This window comes from Gopherus evgoodei, chromosome 10 (assembly GCF_007399415.2).
Source record: "Gopherus evgoodei ecotype Sinaloan lineage chromosome 10, rGopEvg1_v1.p, whole genome shotgun sequence".
Classification (NCBI taxonomy): Eukaryota; Metazoa; Chordata; order Testudines; family Testudinidae; genus Gopherus; species Gopherus evgoodei.
The window spans coordinates 40,917,957-40,941,555 of NC_044331.1; the positions used below are offsets into that span (position 1 = coordinate 40,917,957).

Genomic DNA, 23,599 nt, shown 5'->3' on the forward strand with positions numbered 1-23,599 from the left:
AAGCATCCCAGGCCAGGTCTTCCCAATCCCTGGAGCAGAGATGGGAAGTGTTTGCTGCTGCTGCATTCCTGCCCAAACTTTCCCCCTGAGACCATCTCTTTGATAGCATTCTCGTTACTATTTTATGACACTACCTTAATTATTACACATATTTTGGTAACTGATTTATTAGCATTAGAGGGGTTAATTATTACTTATTGTATTTGTTTTGACAATCATTGGTTAAAATTCTTAACTATTTATGACTATTTTCCCCATGTTTTTATTATTCATTCCAAGAGCAGCAATTGAGAGAGACTGACCCAAGTTAGCCAGTAGGGTTAAGGCACTCACGTGGCACAAGGAGTGTCTTGCACTCATGTTTTGAGCAGAAATTGCATGCTGGACTGTGGTAGTTTTGTCAGAACAGATATAGACCTAGGAATGGGTTTGCTTTTGACAAATTTGCATTTTCAGCTAAGCAAGTTTTTTTCTGGAAAATTCCTGACTAGGGTTAGTAAGCCGGACCCAGCAAACACTACGAGTTTCAAAATGGCCAGACGTAAACGTGTACATCATGCAACAAGGATTGCAGGCCTTGCTTACAGAATGAGTGGAGGGTCTCTGCTCAGCAAATCTGGAAAGGACTGGAGGGTGCTACAGATCCAGTCATTGCAAAGGGCGCCTCCTCTTGGCCACTCTGGGATTAGCTCCTTCCAGGTGCTGCACCCTCCTTTGGCAGTCTTTCCACCAGTCATCCTTGCTCTCACGCTGCAGCCACTCTCACTCCAAGAGCTGCAGCTTCCTCTTCATGGCTCGGCACTCCAGCCAGCTTACTATGGTCCTCCTTTTCCCAGCTGTCAAAGTCTTTCAGGGCAAACTGTCCCAGGCTCTCCTGTGCCTGGTCTCTGCCACTTCTCCCCGGCTGGTAGGGGAGCCCAGGCCTGTCCTCTGCTCTGGGGTCCAGCTCAGGGACTGTCTGATCAGCAGCCACTATCCTATGCCTTACTGCTTTTCCCCAAGCCTGTCATGCTACCCCCTGGCTTTACCAGCCCAGACTCACCTGTCCCAGCAAATAACTGTCCACTACCCTCCATAGTCCCAGCACACCTCCCTTCACCCAGGAGTGACAGCCAGCTACTTCCCTGCAGCCCCTGGCTGCTCTCACTCCTGGGCTATGTACAGGACCCTCTTGGTCCCATCCAGTTGAGCCTTCATCTCTAATTAGCCCTTGCTCCCTGGCTTCTCCTCCAGGTGCAGCCTAGATGCTTAATTAGTCCACCTGGCCACCTTAACCCTTCAGGCCTTGTGTGGAGGGACACCCATCACGAAGAACCTGGGGGTGATCAGCTGAACATGAGCTCCCAGTGTGATGCTGAGTTAGAAAGACCTGAAGGGTGGTTGGGGCCACTCCCTTTTTCAGACCCTTGGGACCCTGCAGAACCTGATGGGGCTGAGAGTGGCTCTGGTGCATGCTGCTCTCCAGAAGCTCAGGGTGGAGGAGGGGAGAATGGCTCCACTGGACCCTGCCCTGTGGAGGCTTTCAGAAGCTCGTGAGGGTGGCCTCAGGGGGTGCAGCAGTGGTAAGTATGTCTGAGGGGTAACAGGAGCAGCAGGTCAGAATAGTTGCTGCAACAGATGAGTGTCAGCTTCCTGCAGGTCAGGACCACTGCAGAGTCCTCCTGAGCAAGGGAGGAGCAGCAGCTGAGGAAGGGAGAGTCCCCTCCAGGCTGGCCATTGAGGGATCCGAGAGCTCAGCACAGTTTCAGTCCAATGCTTGTGTTCTGTCTGGGTGTTAGGCTGTGCCCCTTCCAGGGGTATTGGGGCACAAGGGTGTCATGTGTGCATGCAATTTCCATTGTGGGTGGAGCTTGTATTGCAGGTGGAGCCTGGGAGAACCACACCACCATTTTTTTTTGTAATTAGATCCTTGCTCCCAGCCCTCTGCTCAGTTCATTAGTCCTATGCCTCTCCCCGAAGCACAGCAGGGGCAGGAGCTCTGGGGATCTCACATAATCCTGCAGTGGGCTGCTTAAGGCCCATAAAATCCAGATCAGATTCCAGGACTGTACGGAATCTGCACTATGATCCAGATGCATCAGCGGCTTTTAATAATTACATGATCTGTCCATCCCCCCCATCCCCCGCCCCTACACATACATTCACAAACTAGCAATCCTGGCTGAGGCCAACAGAACAAAACATAAATGAGGAGGATCCATTTCAAGCCATTTTGGAGCAATGATGAGCCAAAGCACAGACAGAAAACTTCAAAACATGAACATTTTGTGAATCCTAAATTACATCTGGGACTTTGTCCAATTGGCCTTAAACTTTCCAACAAAATTCTACCCTAGCATTAGCTCCTGCGTGTGAACTACTCAATAGCCAGATTAGTTCTGATGAAGTTAGAGTGGTGGCTGTCCATACAGGGTTCATAATAGCAAGCAACTTACCTCTTCAGCTATGGGGAGACTAGCATTCCTCCAGAGTAAAGTTTGGAAAGCACTAGCTCTGCCAGACCTGCTGCGGCCTGCCAAATCTAGCTGATGTCCAGTTGAAACGTGAACGTGATGGTACCTCATCAAGGCTCTTCCCAAAACAGCTCTTCCTCTCAGGAGTATCCCCTTTTCCTTGCATTGTTTTGGAGGTGACTCCATTCTGCTAAACATATGCACAGCGTGTATCGTGACCAGGATTCATCACCAATTTGGTCCGCTGGCTGGATCATTAGCTTCCACAGCCCAGGCCAGGTACGAACACTGATCCATACCCCCTGGTGACCTCATTGAATGGACAGATCCAGCCCTTTTGCTCCTGCCATGTGCTTGCCTCAGATACCCAGCATTAGAGATAGTATTGACAAAGCAGTGCTAAAAAATAAATGAGTTAAATCGCCATACAGCCAATGCCTGCAGAGAAGGACGTCGTGAAGCTCTGAAGGTTACCGGCTCCTGAGTGTCCAGAGTGAGTGAGGAGGTGGCAGTTTGGGTGGTCGGGGTCAGTGGCATGTGCTGCTCAGTGAGCAGACTAAGAACTTAGTCTTACCTGAGTTACCTCCCTGTGTGCCTGGCTGCTGCTCTGGATCCTTAAACCCCTCAGAATGGTGCCGAGCCTTTCTAACAGCACAATATAATCTCCTATAGAAAGAATTCCTAACTCTTCAATCCCAGCTCCCTTTGTGCGGCAGCCCCCAGCTAGAAGGATGAGACTTACAGCATGTGGAGATGAGGGTCTTAGGTTGGCCCACAATCGGAAGAGGTCTGGAGGTGCCACTTGCACAGATCTCCCCTACCCTATGTGGAGCTGGTGAATGGAGTTGGCCACCTCCATAGCAGCTCTCTCTTATAAGTGTGATGTTCTCATTATAATCGTGCATAAGGCCATAACTGACCTGCTGGCCATAGAGTAGAGGCAGCTGTGAACTCTGCACTCTTCTCCACTGGCCTCAGTCATCATTTGCTGGATCACTATGTTTAAGGATAAGAAGACAACAAAGGCTCACCCTAGGAAAAGTGCCGAGACTCTCAGCTATCCAACACTGACAACTGGGCAGCTGGGCTTGTGATATGGACTAAAATCTGCGACCCTCTTTTAGCTCCTTTGGGTACACCCAGCAGAGGCACTCCCTAGGCCAGTGGGGCATGCCCAGCTACTGAGATGGGGAATGGGTGGGGAATGGGATTGCGCAGGGATACAGCTGGCTCAAACCTTCTTTAGGAAGGAGCGTGGGATGGGACGAGAACATGGTCCCCAAGATGAAGAGCCACAAATCCCATCAGGAACCACCACCAGATGCTTTGAGAAACATACAGCAGGCAGTGAGACAGGACCATTTCCATCATTTATTGTGAAAGCTCAGTACTGGTCCAAGAAACAGACCTCGGGGCCATTAGGCAGATTTCTCGCTAACAGAATAAAATCAACTGGAAACATAAAGTAGGAGATGGAAATAGCAGGCCGTTTTGTTATTTGCAACGCAGTGAGTTTGTACCCCACAGCACAAATCATTGCCCCGTGCTTGTGATATGGATTAAAATCTGTAACCCCCTTTTAGCTCCTTTGGGCACACCCAACGGAGGCACTCCCTAGGCAAATGAGGCATGCCCATCTCTGACAGAAGCAATTGCAGTGGCACAGATCCAAGCTGCTGAACATCCAATCACAAACTCAGCTCCTACCATTTAACACATCCCATCTTTTCCTGTGTTACTCACAATTTAAGAACAAAACATTTTTCATGAATTATTATTTCATCAAAGTGGCTAAATCCCTCTAGTGACTAGCCTCTGCCTCTCCCCCGGGCAGATCAGCCCAGCCCCTAGCTTAAAGCCTTCCATTCTCATTGTGCAGGGACAGTGTGCACAGGGCTGGTGCAGTGGATGGATAAGCATTGCAGACTTCACCTCTTCAGTACAACCTCCTGTGCTAAAAACCCCCAATAAACCCATGGAAACTCTTGTGAGGCTGCCTTTCCTTCCCCAATGCTCACTTTTCACTGGGAGAAAAGGGGGCTGCCCAACCCATCTTTGTATCCTGTGTTGCAAAATCTGGATCTGTAATTCTCCGCAGCAGAAGCTGTAAATGTAGCCTTTTTGCACTACCGTGGAACCTAATTCTGCTGGTTGTAAGAATGTCTAAGAGTGTCTGCTCTGCAGCCTCCACACTCCTCCCACAGGTGGAGATGTCTAGGTGGGGAAAGATGGAGTAGCCATGGCCTCGGTGATGGAGTAGCCATGGCTGGTTTCTCTTGCAAGTGCGTTGTGACTGCTGGAGCCTGAACGGCATGTGTCTTGTTAAATGCTCAAACCACTGAGCTATCCCTCCCCCCTCCCCCCAAAAAGAAAATCATAGAATATCAAGCTTGGAAGGGACCTCAGGAGATTATCTAGTCCAACATGCTGCTTAAAGGAGAACCAATCCCCAGGCAGATTTTTTTTGCCATAGATTGCCAAATGACCCCCTCAAGGATTGAACTCACAACCCTGGGTTTAGTAAGCCAATGCTCAAACCACTCAGCTGCCCCTCCCCCCATTTACAACATGAATGCCAAAGAACATCCCACAGAGCTGAAATGCCCAGACTTCATTCCATGTTTGTAGAGTCCTGACAGACAGAGTATTCAAGTATTAGTATTCCATAACTCTGCTTTGCTGGGGACTGTACACAGGTCTGACCGCACCGAACAGGCCCAACACCAGTTTAGAACAAATCTTGACCCAGGATACTATTGTCCCAGCCTTGAATAGGGGCCCAGACAAACTATTCTGCACAACTTTCATTGCCATTAACAGGAGTCAAGTGTGTGAAACTCTTATTCAGTGCTTCAGCATGTACAAATCCCAGATGTGACGTAGGTGGTTCTTCAGTGCAAGTGGGCAGGGTGAAGCCCTTTGTCTGATACACAACTAGAGAGATCTCTGGTCTTCAGAATGTCTAGTCTATTAGAGAAGAGGTGAATACCAACAGGTCCTCTCCAGGAGAAAAGTTCTCCTCTCAGGATCCTCAGTGAGCTGCATTTACAGGGGAAGAAGACTGAGCCAAGATCTCCTGTATGGATCTGAGAGGAGGATTCTGGTCTAAATTTGGTTTCCAAATAGTGGTTCCCCGTTTAAGCAGCTAAAAATCTGTAAATATCCTTAACCAATAATCCCTTTTCCTTCAATGCACTGTCTGCACAACAGGTGACCAAAACTTTATTCCTCGAACACTATATACTACTTATAAACTTATCATTACATTTCCCATCTCTCTAGAGAGCTCATTCTTCATCTTTAAGCCAGGCAGTATAATAGGGGAGGAGTGCAGTGCCATGCTTCAGGGATTCTGGTCACTGGGGTCACATTTCAGGATAACTTTCACCCCCAAGCCCTTCTTGGTTGTCTCAAAGGCCTCCAGCGCTTTTTCCAAAGGGAAGCGGTGTGTAACCAAAGGCTTGACGTCCACTCTCTTGGATGCAAGCATAGCAATCGCCATGGGCCACCTGGAAGGGAACACAAACAGCGAAAGATAAGGGTAGCCTTCTAGGTCTAGGGAATTTGTATATTGACCAGCAGATCTGCATAATTGCATAAGAACCATCCAGACATGAGGCAGCATTCTTACAACGCTCAGAAACAGGATATGACAGGTCTGCAGGGGCCTTCCTCAGTTATTGCTAAACAGGCGAGAAGCGATTTCTTTAGAGCCCAGTTCCATATGTCACTCCCATAAAATCATGCAAAAGGCTTCAGGACTCAGCTCTCAAGCAGAGTGCAAAGCCTGCTCCTGATTAGCAGGGACTGTATGGGCCAGGCCAGGTCCATGGCTCTGCCCTGTCCCCACCTTCCACACTGGCAAGCAGAGCAGGCCAGGCTCAGAAGGTAGCACACACACTGCACCCGTTCAGGGATGGAGCAGGGAGAACTCCAGGAGCTCCATGAAGCACAGTGCCTCTTGGAGGTCAAAGGACCTCGACTGAGCCCTCTGCTTGCAGCTCTTTTACATCCTATGATTCTCTGCCTGCTATAAACCACCACCATAGTCTTTCTGTTTGGAAGCACTGAGCTAGCATTGGCCAAGGGTTTATGAGGTTTTGTGTATAAGGTAATGACTCCAAAGTGAGTATAGTAATAATACTGAGCCAACGGTTATGCACGCTGTTCACATGGGACAGCTAGCTGTGGTCTGCTCCAGCAGAATAAGTGACAAGCATTGGGAGTTACTGTGTATTCAAACCACAGCAAAATGAAGTTTGAAAAAAAATATCAGTGCTGCACGCTGCTCCTTTATCGCTCTGCCTCCTTGATTACACATGTTGGTTACTAGGTAAAATCGTGGGGGAGCCGTGTTAGTCTGGATCTGTAAAAGCAGCAAAGAATCCTGTGGCACCTTATAGACTAACAGACGTTTTGGAGCATGAGCTTTTGTGGGTGAGTACCCACTTCCTCAGATGCATGCATCTGAGGAAGTGGGTACTCACCCACGAAAGTTCATGCTCCAAAATGTGTTAGTCTATAAGGTGCCACAGGATTCTTTGCTGCTTTTAGGTAAAATAGAGACCTCTGGCATCTCTACTGTGTTTTTAGCTCAAATGGTTCACTTAGAGTTCAATGCATTTAAGGAGCCAGTGGTGTGTATCCACAGATAACTGCTTGGGTGCGTGCCAATACTGCCCCCTTTGGGGGTAAGAGGAGCACAGAAATTCACAGAGTAGCTTCCATGGGTTGTATTGCACTTGTATTGGCTTACAGCTCAATCTCCGCCTGGGAAAAAGCTAGAATTCGACAGAGAGATGATGGGAGCTAACAAACCAACACAGAAACAAACCTTCCAATTAGACAGCTCCCCAGGGAAGCCTGGCTGTAGCTAAGAATAAAGAATAGGAAAATCTCTGGAGATCAGTCCCTACTAAAGAAAAGGAAGGACTTGAAGAGACAAATTGCTACATAAAACTAAACCCAGCTCTGCCATACCAGTGAGACCAAAGTTACAGCCTGCTTCAGAGACAGGGTAAAGCACAGCTCAGTCCCATCTACGCTGTGAGACTGACCTACAGCCATCAACATGGCTGTTTCTACAGCATAGACCAGGGGTGGGCAAACTTTTTGGCTTGAGGGCCACATTGGGTTTGTGCAACTGCATAGAGGGCCGGGCAGGGAAGGCTGTACCTCCCCAAACACCCTTGCCCCCTCCCACTTCCTGCCCCCTGACTGCCCTCCTCAGAACCCCCAACCCATCCAACCCCTGCTGCTCCTTGTCCCCTGACTCTCCCCTCCTAGGACCCCCGCCCTCATCCAACCTCCCTGCTCCCTGTCTCCTGACTGCCCTGACCCTTATCCACAACCCTGCCCCCTGGCAGCCCCCCCAGGACTCCCAGCCCCTATCTAACCACCCTCTGCTCCTCATCCCCTGACCACCAACTCCCGGGACTGCCCGCCCCTAACTGCCCGCCCCTAACTGCCCCCTGGGATCCCATGCCCTTATCCAACCCCCCCTGCTCCCCGTCCTCTGACTGCCCTCCCAACCCCTATCCACATCCCTGCCCCCTGACAGGCCCCTTGGGACTCCCACTCCCAGCCCTCCCTGTTCCCCATCCCCTGACCACCACCCCCTGCAGAACCTCTGCTCCATCCAGCTGCCCCCTCCTCCCTGACTGCCTCCCAGGATCCCCTGCTCCCTTAGCCAACCCATCCACCCCCCGCTCCCTGCCCCTTTACCAGCAGCAGGAGCTTGCAGCTGTGACACCCAGCCAGAGCCAGCTGCACTCCCCATGTTGCCCAGCAAGAGCGGCGGGCCAGAGCACAGCCCACATGGTGGCATGGCTGCAGACAAGGGGGAACAGCGGGGGAGGGGCTGGGGACTAGATTCCCCGGCCAGGAGCTCAGGGGCCAGGCAGGACGGATCCTGCAGACCGGATGTGGCCCACAGGCCATAGTTTGCCCACGTCCGGCATAGACAGAATGTAAAACTGCATAGATGAGGTCTAAATTTGTGTCTTCTTTATTCAGCCATTCTTTCAGAATTAAATTGCCATAAATCACATGACAATTCCATGAAAAAACCCCTGGAGATCAGAGCTGGGAAACTACAGCCTAGACTAAGTGCAAAATCACCAAACTAGCAAGACTGGATCAAGCTTGTCATAGGTAAGGGCCTACCAAATTCACTGCCATGAAAAATGCATCATGGACCATGAAATCTGATCGCCCTGGTGAAATCTGGCTATTGTAGGGGAGATCAGATTTCACAGCTGGGCGGCCAGGGAGCAGTAGCTGCTGACAGGGAGCTGAGCTCTGAAGGCAATGTCACTCCCAGCAGCAGTGCAGAAATGAGTGTGTGTGTGTGTGTGTGTGTGTCAGGACTGGCCTTACATATGGACGAGTGGGCAACTACCCAAGGCCTTGTGATCTGGGGAGTGCCATGGTCACCCCCTCCCACACACACGGAGTCAGTCCAAGGCCCCTTTAACTCCCAAGCACTGGGTGTGGAGCCAGGAAGGGACAAGGCTGAGGGCACCCCAGCTGGGGGCTCTTACTGTCTGCTGGGCTCCAGCTGCTAGCCCCAGACAGGCTGGGGATGAATAGGACTTCCTTTTCCTCTGAACGGGCCGCTTCTGAGGCCATGTCAGACCCATCTCTGGGAACGTCCCCTGGCTGCAGGAAGCTCCACATCTGCTGTCTGGTAGTCCAGTTCTGAAGTCAGGGTGACATGTATGGTATTGCCACCCTCACTTCTGCACTGCTGCTGGTGGTGGTGCTGCCTTCAGAGCTGGGCACCTGGCCAGCAGCTGCCCTCCAGCTGCCCAGCTCTGAAGGAAGTAGCACAGAAGTAAGGGTGGCAACATCATGATCTCCCAGCAATAGCCTTGCAATCCCCCTCCCCACCACCTCTTTTTGGGTTAGGACCCCCAGGGTTACAATACCATGAAATTTCTGATTTAAATATCTGAAACCATGAAATTTTTTATTTTTTAAATCCTATGACTGTGAAATTGACCAAAATGCACCATGAATTTAGTAAGGCCCTAGTTATAGGACACAAACAAGTAGGATCTTATTTTTACCTCTAGATCTGCAGGATTGGTTGTTAAATCCAGGTTCATATCTCACTGCCACAAGAGGCCAAAACACACGTATAACAGGATTTTCAGAGGGTTTGATAATTTTGCAGCCAATAATGAGATTTGGGTCTATCTGCGTGAAAGCAAAGCTCTCAAACTTCTTCCCAGCACAGACCATATCTCATTACAGAGATTGCCTCATGGACACCTCTCACCCATCCTCCATTGCCCACCCCCTATTTCCTCACCACCACCTCATCTCCCCACCTATTCACCCAACTTCTGGCCCTCATCTACCCACCCCCATAGGTTCACTCATCCTCTATCTCCCAGTGCTCAGCTCCCCACCCATCCCGTATCCATCCTGCACTGCCCACCTCCCCACGGATCCCTTGGCCACCACCTCCTCACTGATTCTCTATCGCCCAGCTCCTACTCCTCATGCACTGGCCACTTCCTCATCCATCTCCCAGCCCCAACCTCACCACACAACCCTCTCCTCATCGATTCCTTATCGTCCAGCTCCCACCTCATCCCCCATCCGCTGGCCCCCACCTATCCTCCAGTCCCACCTCCAACTCCTTACCCATCTCCTGGTCCCCATCTTTCCACTCAACCCCCATTGTCTATTCCCCCACCTCACCCATTGCCTGGCTCCCACTGCTTCACCTATCCCCACCATTCCTGTGTTGAAATGGGAGCAGGTTTGCAGTGCACACATTTGCCAGTTTCCCTAAAATGTTGCAGTGTCACTTGGAAAGCCAGCCAGTCTCCAGGACGTGTGATGCAGGAGGAGTGGGGCTGATGGTCTGACAAGGACCCCGCTTTGCAACAGGGACATTTACATTGTCCTGAGAAGGAGTGATTAGAAGGGGAATATTACAGGTCTTCCATTTCCTCCTTCCTTGTGGAGGAATTAATTCCTTCATGGACAATGGAGTAGTCTGTTGGCATGCCAGTGCACCCTGACCAATACTCACGTATTGCAGTAGCGAAATATCCCCTTGATATCCACTTCCCGCACAGCAGCATTCACGATGGGGACATGGACCATCTCCGGTCCCAGCCCCACCAGAACCAGGGTCCCGCCCGAGCGAGTGGCCTGAGAAGGAATAACAGAAACAAAATAAATGCAAATGCTGCCTGCCCATGGAAGGTGAGAAGCTCCTGCGTATGTAGCGAAAATGGACATTGCTGCCAGGCTTCTGAGCAGGCTATAAAAAGAGTTGATACCCTAAAGCAGTGATTCTCAAACTTCTTTGATCGTGTCCCCACTTCTGTGTGTCTGTAGTCATTTACACCCTCCTACCTCGCCACTCCGTTTCCCCCCAGCGCATATACCCAGGCAGAGTGGCGAACAGAGGTTGCTTGCTGGGTGCCCAGCTCTAAAGGCACAGCCCTGCCAGCAGCAGCACAGAAGTAAGGGTGACAATGTGAAAAGTGGTATTTGTCAATATCACTTTTCACAGCAGACTTAGTATCCCATTGCCATCCTTAGTTCTGCGTTGCTGCTGCCACCCCAGAGCTGACAGCCAGAACCCCACTGCCTCCAAGTAAAGGATTGGGGAAGTGGGTGGAAGGAGAGACCTGAGCCTGGGCTGCCTCCCGGTGAAAGTTGGGCCGGGGGAGAAGAGCCTGAAGCTAAGTGGTGTGTCTCTGGCTGTCCCCTTTCTCCCCACTTCCTGGGTGTGTACAGCCTTTCTTTATGAGCCCACTCACCAGGGGCTGACAGCCACAGCTCTTGAAAAAAAAGCACAGAGTTCACACCTCCCCTGACACATTCCCGCGCCTCTGTTGGAAGGCCTACCCCACAGCTTGAGAACCACTGCCCTAAAGCATGTACAGGCTTGTACTTGGTGCAGCTGGCCCATCCTGCAGTCCACACTGCCACAGCTACAGTCTCTCTTTAGCACACTAGCTTGATGACAGCTCGCACAAGTATGCCTCCTGCAGATGGGAAGCACACTCCCAGCTCCAAGTGTAGACATACCCATAGGTGCTTTTGACGTTTCAGACAGTTTCCAATAAAACCACCCAGATCCTCTTCCCCATCATCCTGTGCACAGAGCTGTCCCATTCTCCTACCCTTCTAAGTCCCAAGGTGACACTCCGCAGCTCTTTGTCAACACACAAGGAGGGGACAGAAAGTGGCCAGGACAGGCAGAGCAGTGAGCAGGCTGTGGAGAAGCACATTGCTCTCCCTCAAGCCCTGCAGAGCTTACCAGGAAAAGACAATACATGTGTGGAGCTGAATTGTTTTTCCTATTGAGCTCTATGTATGGGTCCTAAGGACCTCTGGCAAGGGAGTCCCTGCTAGTTCAGGGAGAAAGGCACTGGGGCAGAGCCTAAGGGTAAGGTGAACAGGTGCAACCTGCACAGCACTGAAATAATTACCCCTACACTGGGGCCTTCTACTGGGCTGCTCCACTAGTGGCTGAAACACCCGTGCAGACAAGGCCTAAGAAACAAACTGTCTCAATTACTCTTATTAATTACTTGTGTAACGGTAGCATCCAGAGGCCCCAAGCAAGAGCGGGGCTCCGGCCCCAGAAATTAGAATCTAAACAGACAAGCTGGACAGAAAGGGGAACAGGCAGGGTTCAAGGCCACAAAGCACTGCAGTGTCCAGAGTGAGATTAGAGCTCAGCCTTTTTGAGCCACAGTTCACTGCCCTGCCACAACACTATGCTGTCAAAATATTAAAGTTGATAAAATAATTTCCCGCAGGAATGCTCAGAATGTCTAATAATAACCTGCACATCTATTGATGTATTTATTATGCCAGAAACTGTGCTGCATACCAGGGCATTAGTTTGGATCTCTAAATAACACTCTCAGTTGCTCCATAGTACATACAACGTACTGATGTTCTCAATGGGCCTTCAATAACCCACCTGGGCTATATTCCTGGCTCTTGGCACCTGACCCAAGAAGGATCCATTCTCTTTCAAGCCTGGGATTAAGAAGTTTTCTGAAGAAAACACTGCTTAGCCACAAGTGCTGTTATGTGCACAGGCATACATGACTGCTGACAGGTTCCAAAGTGCTCTAGACCCCAGCAGAAAAGTGACACTGTTCCCCTTCTCCCAGCAGAGGTTCCCAGGAAAAGATGCTGCTGCCAAACCAGAATGTGAATCAGAGTCCAATCTCAGATATGAGGCTAGGTCACAGTCCCCCACACACTTTGCACACAAAGTGCAAGAGACACCAAAATCCCACTGTTACTGTTGTTACTAGGCTGCAGAGTTGGAGATACTGGGGCTCTGCCAAATGACCCCTGTGATCTGCTATTCTCACAAGGCCAGTGCACAGTGAGAGAGATGGGTCAAGGAACGTGCTCCCCCTTTACAGCCCATACAAACACCAGACCGCTGCAGTGCCTGACACTACAAGACTCCAGGCAGGACTGGCACAGCAGCAGGTGTAGCAGCAGCTGCAGCAGGGGAATTCTGGCTCCCTGAGCTGTGGCTGGGGCACAACTGCTCTGTAGTGCCCCTAACACTGACCTGTGCTACATGACACAGTTGAGCCCTGAGGTTGTTAATGAAGCTGCATAGGACAGGCCTCAATATCTTCCTCAATGTGAAATTCCCCACAAGGCCACTGCGTGTCTGTTGTTTCCTGGGGGCTGGTGTTTCAGTCATGCCAGCAGAGGTTTGGCTGGGTTCTCTTGCAGCGCTCCAGATACAGAAGCTAGCTGTACTGCAGCTTGTTTCAGAATCCCAGTGCTTCTGGGCACTACTTCCTCTAGGCTTCACTTATCTTGGTTAGTCACAGAAAACTTATGCAAATAGGTCTTTATTTAATTTAGCAATTGCCAAGACTCTGATTGCAAAATCAGTAAGGTCAGTGCAGGGCCGGTGCAACCATTTAGCAAACTAGGTGGCAGCCTAGGGCGCCTAGTGGCTGGTGGTGCCTAAAAGTCCCCTCAGGCGAGGAGGTGGAGGTGAGCTGGGTGGGGGGCGTGCAGAGAGGGTTGCCCGCAATAACGAGGGGGGGCACACAGGGGAACCGCTCCCTGCCCCAGCTCACCTCTGCTCTGCCCCCTCCGCTGAGCACGCAGCCCAGCTCTAAGTCTCCTCCAATCAGCACCGCAAGCCTGGGCGGGAAGGAGAATTAGAGCAGCGCAGTGGAGGAGGCGGAGCCGAGGTGAGCTGGGGCGGGCTACCCAGGCAGGGTTAGCTTCCACAGGAGGTCTCCCCAGGCAGGGTAAGCTGCCGGGGGCAGGGGGAAGTCTCCCCAGGCAGGGTTAGTTGCCATGGGGAAGGCAGGGGGGAGAGGGGTTAGCTGTCGCGGTGGGGGGGGGTAACTGCTGCGGGGGGTGGGGCTCCCCAGGTGGGGGGCTCAGTTAGCTGCCGTGGGAGTGGGGGTGCAAGGTGGAAGTTTTGCCTAGGGCGTGAAACTTCCTTGCACCGGCCCTGGGTCAGTGTAAACAATGGTAATGTTTTCTGTAGTAAATATAGACTCATAGTACGTTAATATTACATCAGAGGGAGAGTTCATGTGATCATCTAGTCAGGACAGCATGGAAATGTAGGGCTGGAAGGGACCTCAAGAGGTCATTCTGTCCAGCCCCCTGCACTCAGGCAGGACCAAGTAAACCTAGGCTGTCCTACTGGTTCTTAAAACTTCCAGTGATAGGGATTCCACAAACTCCCTTGGAAGCCTGTTCCAGAGCTTAACTACCCTTAGAGTTAGAAAGTTTTTCCTAATATGTAACCTAAATCTCCCTTGCTGCAGACTAAGCTGATTACTTCTTGCCCTGCTTTCAGCAGACATGGAGAGCAATTGATCACAGTCCTCTTTATAACAGCTCTTAACATATCTGAAGACCATTATCGGGTCCCTCCTCAGTCTTTTCTCAAGACTAAACGTGTCCAGTTTTTATAACTTTCCCTCATACGTTAGGTTTTCTAAATGTTTTATCATTTTTGTTGTTCTCTGGACTCTCTCCAGGTTGTCCATATCTTTCCTGAAGTGCAGCACTCAGAACTGGACACAATACTCCAGCTGAGGCCACACCAGAGCCGAGCAGAGCAGAACAATTCCATCCCATGTAATACAAATGACACTCCTGTTAATACACCCTAAAATGAAAGCCTTTTTTGCAACTTCATCACATTGCTGGCTCATAATTTGTGATCTACGCTAACCCCTGGCTCCTGTTCAGCAGTGCTACCACCTAGCCAATTATCCCCCATGTTGTATTGGTGCATTTGATTTTTCCTTCCTAAGTACAGTACTTTGCACTTGCCTTTATTGAATTTCATCTTGTTGATTTCAGACCAATTCTCCTATTTGTCAAGTCTGTTTCGAATTCTAAGCCTGCCCTTCAAATTACTTGCCAACCATCCCAGCTTGGAGTCATCTACAAATTTTATAAGCATGGTCTCTGCTGTATCATTCAAGTCATTAATGAAAATATTGATGAGTACCAGACTCAGGACTAACTTCTGCAGAACCACACCAGATAGGCCTCCCTGTTTGACCGCAAACCATAGAATCATAGAATATCAGGGTTGGAAGGGACCTCAGGAGGTCATCTAGTCCAACCCCCTGCTCAAAGCAGGACCAATCCCCATTGCTAACTACTTTTTGAGCAGTCTTTCAATCATTTGTACTCCCACTTTTATAGTCATTTCATCTAGACCATATTTCCTTAGTTTGACTATGAGAATGTAATGTGGGACTGTGTCAAAAGTATGGCTGTCAAGTGATCAAAAATTAATTGCAATTAATTGCGCAATTAGAAAAATCAATCGCAATTAATCACACTGTTGAACAATAATAGAATACCATTTATTTAAATATTTTTGAATGTTTTCTACATTTTCAAATATATTGATTTTAACTACAACACAATACAAAGTGTATAGTGCTGACTTTATATTTAAGTATTTGCACTGTAAAAAAACAAAAGAAATTGTATTTTTCAATTAATCGAATACAAGTACTGTAGGGCAATCTCTTTATCATTAAAGTTGAATTCACAGATGTAAAATTATGTATTAAAAAACCTGCATTCAAAAATAAAACAATATAACATTTTAGAGCTTGCAAGTCCACTCAGTCCTATTTGTTGTTCAGCCAATCACTCAGACAAATAAGTTTCTTTACATTTGCAGGAGATAATGCTGCCTACTTCTTGTTTATGTCACCTGAAAGTGAGAACAGGAATTCTCATGGCACTGTTGTAGCCAGCACCACAAGATACTTACGTGCCAGATGCACTAAAGACTGATATGCCCCTTCATGCTTCAACCACCATTCCCGGGGACATGCGTCCATGCTGATGACGGGTTCTGCTTGCGTTTTGTCAAATCTGCAAATCAACTATTACATGAACCCAGGAGAAGAGACTGAAGCTTGAGCCCACCCAAGCCCCACCACCCCGGGTTGGGGACCAAAGCCAAAAGGTTTCAGCCCAGACAGAGGGCCTGTAATCTGAGCCCCAGCCCCCAGCGCCCAGGGTTGAAGTCCTTGGGCTTTGGCTTCAGCCCCGGGCAGTAAGGATTGGGCTTCGGCTTCAGTCCCACGCCTCAGAAAGTCTAAGCCAGCCCTGGTGACCCTATTAAAATGGGGTTGCGACCCACTTTTGTGTCCCAACCCACAGTTTGAGAACCACTGCACTACAGTATTTGTATGAGGTGAACTGAAAAATACTATTTCTTTTGTTTATCATTTTAACAGGGCAAATATTTGTAATAAAAAATAATATACACTTTGATTTCAATTACAACACAGAATACAATATATATGAAAATGCAGAAAAACATCCAAAATAGTTAATACATTTCAATTGGTGTTCTATTGTTTAACAGTGCGATTAAAACTGCAATTAATTTTTTTTAGTTAATTGCGTGAGTTAACTGCCCTTAATCGACAGCCCTAGTCAAAAGCATTACTAAAATCAAGATATATCAGATCTACAGCTTCCCCGTAGCATTAGGTGAGTAACCTTGTCAAAGAAGGAAATTAGATTGGTTTGTTATGATTAGTTCTTGACAAATCCATGCTGGCTATGATTTATAACCAGAAGCCATCTGAACGATGATCAGACCCATAACTGTAGGCAGAAATACTAGCATTGCTATGGCAATCTCATGGATAGCAATGAGAATCCTGCACAAAGACTGAGGGGAAGATGGGACCAGTGCTTGAGAGCCTAGAGATGGAAAAGGCCCATCAAGTCAGAGCTGTTCCCTAGAATACATTACCCTGTGTTCTGTCTGCACCATTCTACATCCCAGCAGAATGCACAGTAGGGGGTATGGCCCTGTGATTCAGCCTGCATTTTCACTTACTTGGCTTCATTTCAGTGCTCCAAGTTCTTACTACAACTAGTCTTCCAGCAGCGCTGCTAGGGTACAAAGGGTACATGAAGCAAGTTGCCCAGAAAAGCTCACAAGGCAAACAATGCACACATACACAGGCCAAAGGACAGTGTGCACAGGGGAGAACCCGATAGTCCTGGGAAAGCTGGGTCTGAAGATGAAATCAGAGTAAGAGAGAAGAAGAAGGTGCTTGGTGGACAAAATCTGGGAGACAATTCCAGGCTCGGGAGGAGTGAGAGCAAGTCATGAGTGGGAGGAGACACAGGAAGCAGTGAGGAGAGTATATGAAAGATGAAGAGGGGACATATGACAAATTGGGGGATGCTAACAGATAATGGAGTGGGGAGATGACGAGCCATTGAAGGAGATACTGTAGAAGTCAGCAAGGCAGGAGGAGGATGGGAAAACACAACATCAGTCAAGGATAGGAAAACACAACAGTTCTGCCAATCACCATTACCCACAGGAGACCATGGCCAATTGGAAGCCAACACAACATGTTCCCTTGGGCTGACGCAACCCTCTCTCTCTTGCATGCTGCGTGCTGCTAGCTGCAAGGGAAGTGGAGCTGCTCGCCTCAATCAATGGCCAACATTGACATCTACAAACAGGAGAGGTGAAGCAGCAAGAAGCAGACACAACGCATAGAGAACTCAGCACCCTCTCTATGCCACATCTCAGCACAGAGTACTGCAACATAAGCCAGAGACCTTCCCTGGAAATACAAATCAGGGCCTATGTAGTCAGAGAGTCTAGGGACCCAACTAGGGACGTCCTAAAAGGACCTAGTTTTCAGAAATTATTGAGCACCTGCCCTGTGAAATTAAGGCTTCTTTAAAGGTAGGCACCCAAAAATCATAGCAGCTTTGGAATATTTAGGCCAAGGTCCCCTCCACAGAGGAAAAGAGCACTCCCAGTCCCTGACAGCATGGGGAGGGCATAGCTACCCCATAACACAGAACTCAGCTCTCCTGGAGGGGAGCAGAGCAATATTATTATTTCTGCATACGCACACTCAACTAAGTTCTGCCTTGAGATACAAGCACACAAGTTAGAGGCAAGTAAATGCTATCTACATATGCTATCTACCACTAAGTCTACTTAAGGTGGCACAGAGGACTGACAGCTCCATTGCAAGCCTTGGCTCTGACACAGATCCACCACAAGGTAAATTAAGCCAAGTGGCCTCAGGGACACTATGGTGGATGCAGCCCTCCATCTGCCTGAACAAGTGGCTGCGCGCCAGCAAAGGGCTGAAATCTCCATTGTCATGCATTGACTGCCCTGCTGGTAGTGGACTCTGGCCAGTAAAGTGGGTTTCTCACACAGTTTCACCTCTTATTTTATTTTTAGCCACTCGAATGACCAACCTGAAAAGAGAGAAGTAAATGCCGGCACTGATCTTGGATAGGGGAAGGAAGAACTCACGTAAATGCCAGTTTGGATGCTGGCCTCTGCCCCGGAGCACTCCATGGTTATGTCAGGCATGCAGTTAAGCAAACCTTGCACCATGCAGGCCATGTCCTTTGGGGTCTCTTTCTTTATCTGAATGGTGAAATCTGCCCCGATCTCTTTGGCTTTTTCCAGGCGGGAGGTGGATAAATCTGGGGAAGGAAGAAATAAATCACAGAACTGCAGCTGGCCGAAAAACATCATGCAAGAAAAGATGTCACACTGAGAGGTCCTGCAGCAAGCATGCCCAGTGGGACATGGGCACACTGTATGCACACAATGCAGGCACATTGGGTGAAAAAGTCTGGTTCCCCTTCAGAACTCCCTCAACCTGATGGTGCATGGATGGGGTAGGAGATCAGTTCTTCTCTCTGGGCTGGTGGGGAAAGATGTGCAACAAGCAACTTAAAGGCACAAGAGATGCCAACAGGATTCTGGCCACAGGGAAAGTTGCCTCTTTCAAAGATGCTGAGGTCTTAATATTCTGAAGCCCACAGACAAGTCATTCTGACCAAGGCATGTAGCAAAGGTGCAGCTGCAGGCACCTGACGACAATGAGATTCTCTACAGATGTAACATTATCACCATGGTTATTCATGATTTGTACCAAATTAGTAAACTGCCTAGAAGTCCCGACCCCTTTGTGCTGGCTGCTGTACAACTATGGATAAAAGAGGGGGTCCTTGCTCCAAATTGCTTAAAATCAACATACAAGACAAGAGACAGTTGGCAGAGAGGGTAAGCAGATGGGAGAGAGCATAAGAATGGCCATACTTTATCAGATCAAAGGTCCATCTAGCCCAGTATCCTGTCTTCCGACAGTGGCCAATGCCAGGTGCCCCAGAGGGAATGAACAGAACATGTAATCATAAAGTGATCCATCCCATCACCCATTCCCAGCTTCTGGCAAACAGAGGCTAGAGATACCATTCCTGCCCATCCTGGCTAATAGCCATTGATGGACCTCTCCTCCATGAACTTATCAAGTTCTTTTTTGAAACCTGTTATAGTCTTGGGCTTCACAACATCCTCTTGCACGGAGCTTGGGTTGACAGGGCATTGTGTGCAGAAATCCTTCCTCTTGTTTGTTTTAAACCTGCTGCCTATTAATTTCATTTGGTGACGCTTGGTTCTTGTGTTACGAGAAGGGGTAAATAACACTTTCTTATTTACATAAGGAGCATAAAGTAACAGTGAGAAAATTATGAAGACATGTAATACACAGTGATCACAGTCTACCAGCTGCCTAACCATAACTTGCCTTGCTGGTGAATTCAATACCATCACTTTGGCAGCAAATGCATGGAGACAAGACCATTGCTAGGAGTCTGGCATTAAGGCCTCCTGGAATTCTTCTTAACTAGAGGGGTCTTTCCCTTTGCGGCCGGCACACTGTAACACAGTTGACAAACAGGTGGTGGGGAGGGAAGTCCACAGAGCTGCTAGGGAAGTTTCCAAATTTCTTGTAAGGGTTCCCTTTAGCTTCAGGTTCTCTGGGTCTTTGGGGAAGAAATCTGCTCTGGAAAGGAGGACAGTATCCATGGTGAAGGATACCACTGCATGGCTGCCAGATGCAGGACTGTGGTGAAACCTTTGGGTTCCCATATGTAATAAATCATTGCGGGCTATTTGCTAAGGTGCAGCTTATGACCGTGGACATCCTCTCTGCACATGAAGTCCGGCAGTGAAGCCTGAGGGGAGGAAAGGAGGGATTTTGCTGAGACACCAGTTTCATGGTTGGATTCCAAGCATCCTCCATGAGGATGTGGAAAGGAAATCGGGGAGAGGCCACCTGAATGCCCTAAATTGTCCCCTTCCCTTTTTTAGCATTATTTTTATTGGGCCATTGCATAGTTGCTGGGTGATAAGTTTGCTCTTTTCAGCCTTCTAGGGACAAAGACAGCCTTTAGAAAGGGCAGGCGTACCTCCCCATCAAGGAGAGGACAGGCCTGAGGGATATCCCCATCAAAATCCTTGGCCTCATCACAAGAGCAGGAGAGCTGGGGAAAGACTCTGAAGCAGAGGGACAATGATCCATTTAATAATCGGTGCAGGACCTGACAGCACTTAGAGGTCCATTCCTTATTGAAGGGGGAGCAGCTAGGAGACTTGCCTCTATAGCAGGCATGGATGCCTGGCTCCCTCCACCTGCAAGTACCAGTCATAAGAACGGCCATACTGGGTCAGACCAATGGCCCATTTATTCCAGTATCCTGTCTTCCAACAAGTGGCCAGTGCTAGATGCTTCAGAGGGAATGAACAGAATGGGGCAATTATTGAGTGATCCATCCCCTGTCATCCAGCCCCAGCTTCTGGCAGTTAGAGGCCAGGGACACCCAGAGCGTAGGGTTGAATTCCTGATCAAACAGGCTAACAGCCACTGACTGACCTATCCTCCATGAACTTATCTAATTCTTTTTTGAACCCAGCTATACTTTTGGCTTCCACAACATCCCTTGGGAACAAATTCAACAGGTTGACAGTGCATTGTTTGAAGAAGTACTTCCTTTTGTTTGTTTAAAACCTGCTATTAATCTCATTGTGTGAGCCCTAGTTCTGGTGTTACATGAAGGGGCAAATAACAATTCCTTATTCACTTTCTCCACACCAGTCATGATTTTATAGACCTCTACCATATTCCCCCTTAGCCATCTCTTTTCCAAGCTGAACAGTCCCCGGTCTTTTTAATCTCTCCTCATACAGAAGCAGTTCCATACTTATAATACATTTTTGTAACTTTCACTGTAATTTTTCCAATTCTTAAACAGTTTTTCTGAGATTGGGCAAGCAGAAATGCATTGCATGGGTCTGCGTCATTTATTCTACCTTTCAGCTATTTATGTCCTGCTATAGACGCAACAGGAAAATATCTCCACAAACAGATCTATTTGAAATGTGCTATGCAGATAAAGAGTTTTATAGGCAAATATTTTACAAGTATGATGAAAACAAAATAGTCTACCGGGAAGTGCAGTAAAAATGTCTGGGCAAATAATGGTTGGAGAGGCGTTCCTCCTAACGCCAACATGAAAAGTATTTTCCTGAAGGCAGCCAGCCTCCTAAAGTTCAAAGACGGGTGATCTTGTTCCTCATCACAGATAACATGGGAAACACTTGAACAAGACTGCCCCACAGTGGACATTTCTGAGCCTCTTGCTGTCTGACTAACAGCATCTGTGATGCAGGTGGCTTGGGGAGGACCAAATGTCAGCTCGGTGATAGCTTCACCATTTGATGGAACTTAGCGGATGACCAATCAACATTTGTCACAATATGCACAGATTTTATTTCTATAGCACCTCAAGGATGGCAAAGCACTTTGTAACTTAGATAGAGAGCAATCAGTCCATCCTCCAAACACAGTCACCTCTGGAGGGTGGATGCTGATTAGCAGAGCACAGCAAAATAATACAATAATTCAGATCAGAAAGAATACTATACCAAATGAGATGCAGTAGGATTTAGAGGAGAATGTAATTACCTGATTTGGAATTTGGCACAAACTCCAAGGCCAGCACCACTACTTTTGAAGAACGTGTCTTTAATGAGTAGGTGGAACATCAGTTTTATGCTTCAACACTGACGAACATGCACACTCCTAGCTGTGAAGGGTGCAGTTGCATCCTCCTAGTAGTTTCCATGTGGGCTCTGGCCTGGGAAACATTTCAGTAAACCTGTGCTAAATAAGCACAGTCCTATTTATATCTGCCTTTACTGGTCATTAAGATGCAGAAGGAAAAACTGGACAGAGAACAGGTCTGCTGAAGACACCTACATGCCTCATACAGACACCAGGTGATGATCTTTACTTGGGTACCTAGCATAGCTTTGTCCTCCCACCTGGCACTTCTGCTGCTAATTTGTACAGTGACCTGCCACACAGGAAGAGCAGCCTTTTTTGGATATGTGAGACCGAGGCGGCATTTTAAGGGTTAAAAGAAGATCTTACCAGTGATTACTACCTGGGCAGCACCCATCGTCTTGGCGACGAGCAAGCAAACTAGCCCAATGGGTCCTGGAGCAACAGGAAAGGAAAAGGAGATGTCAGAATGCAGGAAAATCACAATCACTGTGAAGTGAGTGTAAAGTTCGCTGTGTTGGGGGTATAGCTCCAGGGAGTACTGACACTGGGATTACGGCAGATGTCATGATCTGCTGCAGTGCACTGAGAATGGCAGCAGGCATGGCTGTTATTGCTCCAGGTTTGGGGCTGGCAGTGAGGAATACTGCTAGACTCCTAGGTATCTTGTTACCACCCAAACTGCCTGTTTAGCCACAACATACACTTCAAATCCATTTTGGAGCAGAGCTGGCCAAAGTGTGGCCAAGGAGTGCACTGCTGCCCGAGGCCACCCTCAGCCTCAATACAGAGATGTGGGCCATGGAGACTGGAGTTGTCAGCACACAATGCTCCATCCTGAACCTAGAGACCAGGCTGGTCACTCTGTTGCATTTCTCTGTGACAGAGCACTCATGACAGGTGGGAAGCACAAGGCGGGTTATTCCATACCAGCCCCACAGATTAAGACTTTGGATCCCAGAGTGACTCCGCCTCTTCGGCAGGCATGGATTCCCACAGAAAGTGGTTCAATGAGGGCCCCTTCTTCAAAGGTGATGTTATCTGGAAGCCTGCAAGAATCAGAAACACAGGAAAGTCACAATAGGGGCTTTTTAATGGTTGTGGAATGAAGCTAACATTTTATAATCCACAGACCAAGTCTGCAAAGATTAGTGTCTAAACTGTGCTGGCAAAATGCCCTTATAATTGGAATAAAACACAGACCTGAGCACTGCATAAGGGGCTACTATGCAACTAAATACCCATCAGACTCTGCAATCTCTCTTTTGGCAGGCACAATTTAGGCACCCACCCTAGAAAACATGATGCTTGTTGTTTGCTGCAGTGATTCGTGAGGATGTTCAACTATGTGCTGTGGGGAAGAGGTGTGCCTTGCCTTCATGGATGGGTACGGGGGAGAAGCCTTCTGCACCTTCAACTTCTATCATTGTTCTATTCCCGGAGGAGAGGGGGAATGTGCTGCAGATCATCCACTCTTCAGGTTAATAAGGGAAGTGTTCCCCCAGGTGACTCCGGTCAGACCCATGAAATGCTACAGCTTGTAGAGGTGGCCACTTCAGCTCACAAAGCAAAGGGACATAAGATCAGACATCCCCCTATTCATTTCCACATCATACTCTATTGCTGGTCACTGACATGTGGGAAGTGTTTCAACCAGTGGGTTGGCCTGAGATTCATACAAATGTGTGGTATATACAAAGAGTTTAACACTTC

General features: G+C 48.5%; 1 protein-coding gene across 3 annotated transcripts in view; it reads right to left on the bottom strand.

Moving 5' to 3' along the window:
* Positions 1–5,644: 5,644 nt before the first annotated feature.
* The window catches only part of SORD (sorbitol dehydrogenase), a 34,176-nt gene continuing 16,221 nt past the window's right edge, over positions 5,645–23,599 (bottom strand). For 2 of the 3 annotated variants that reach the window (XM_030578812.1, XM_030578814.1), the window contains 5 exons: positions 22,817–22,935; positions 22,256–22,321; positions 18,283–18,458; positions 10,501–10,622; positions 5,645–5,962 (listed from right to left, as the gene is read on the bottom strand). In XM_030578812.1, the coding sequence (XP_030434672.1) occupies positions 5,797–5,962; positions 10,501–10,622; positions 18,283–18,458; positions 22,256–22,321; positions 22,817–22,935 (649 nt within the window). In that variant the 3' untranslated portion in view covers positions 5,645–5,796. Of the gene's footprint in view, positions 5,963–10,500; positions 10,623–18,224; positions 18,459–22,255; positions 22,322–22,816; positions 22,936–23,599 lie in introns of all 3 variants that reach the window. The other variant, XM_030578813.1, reaches the window with a different exon arrangement.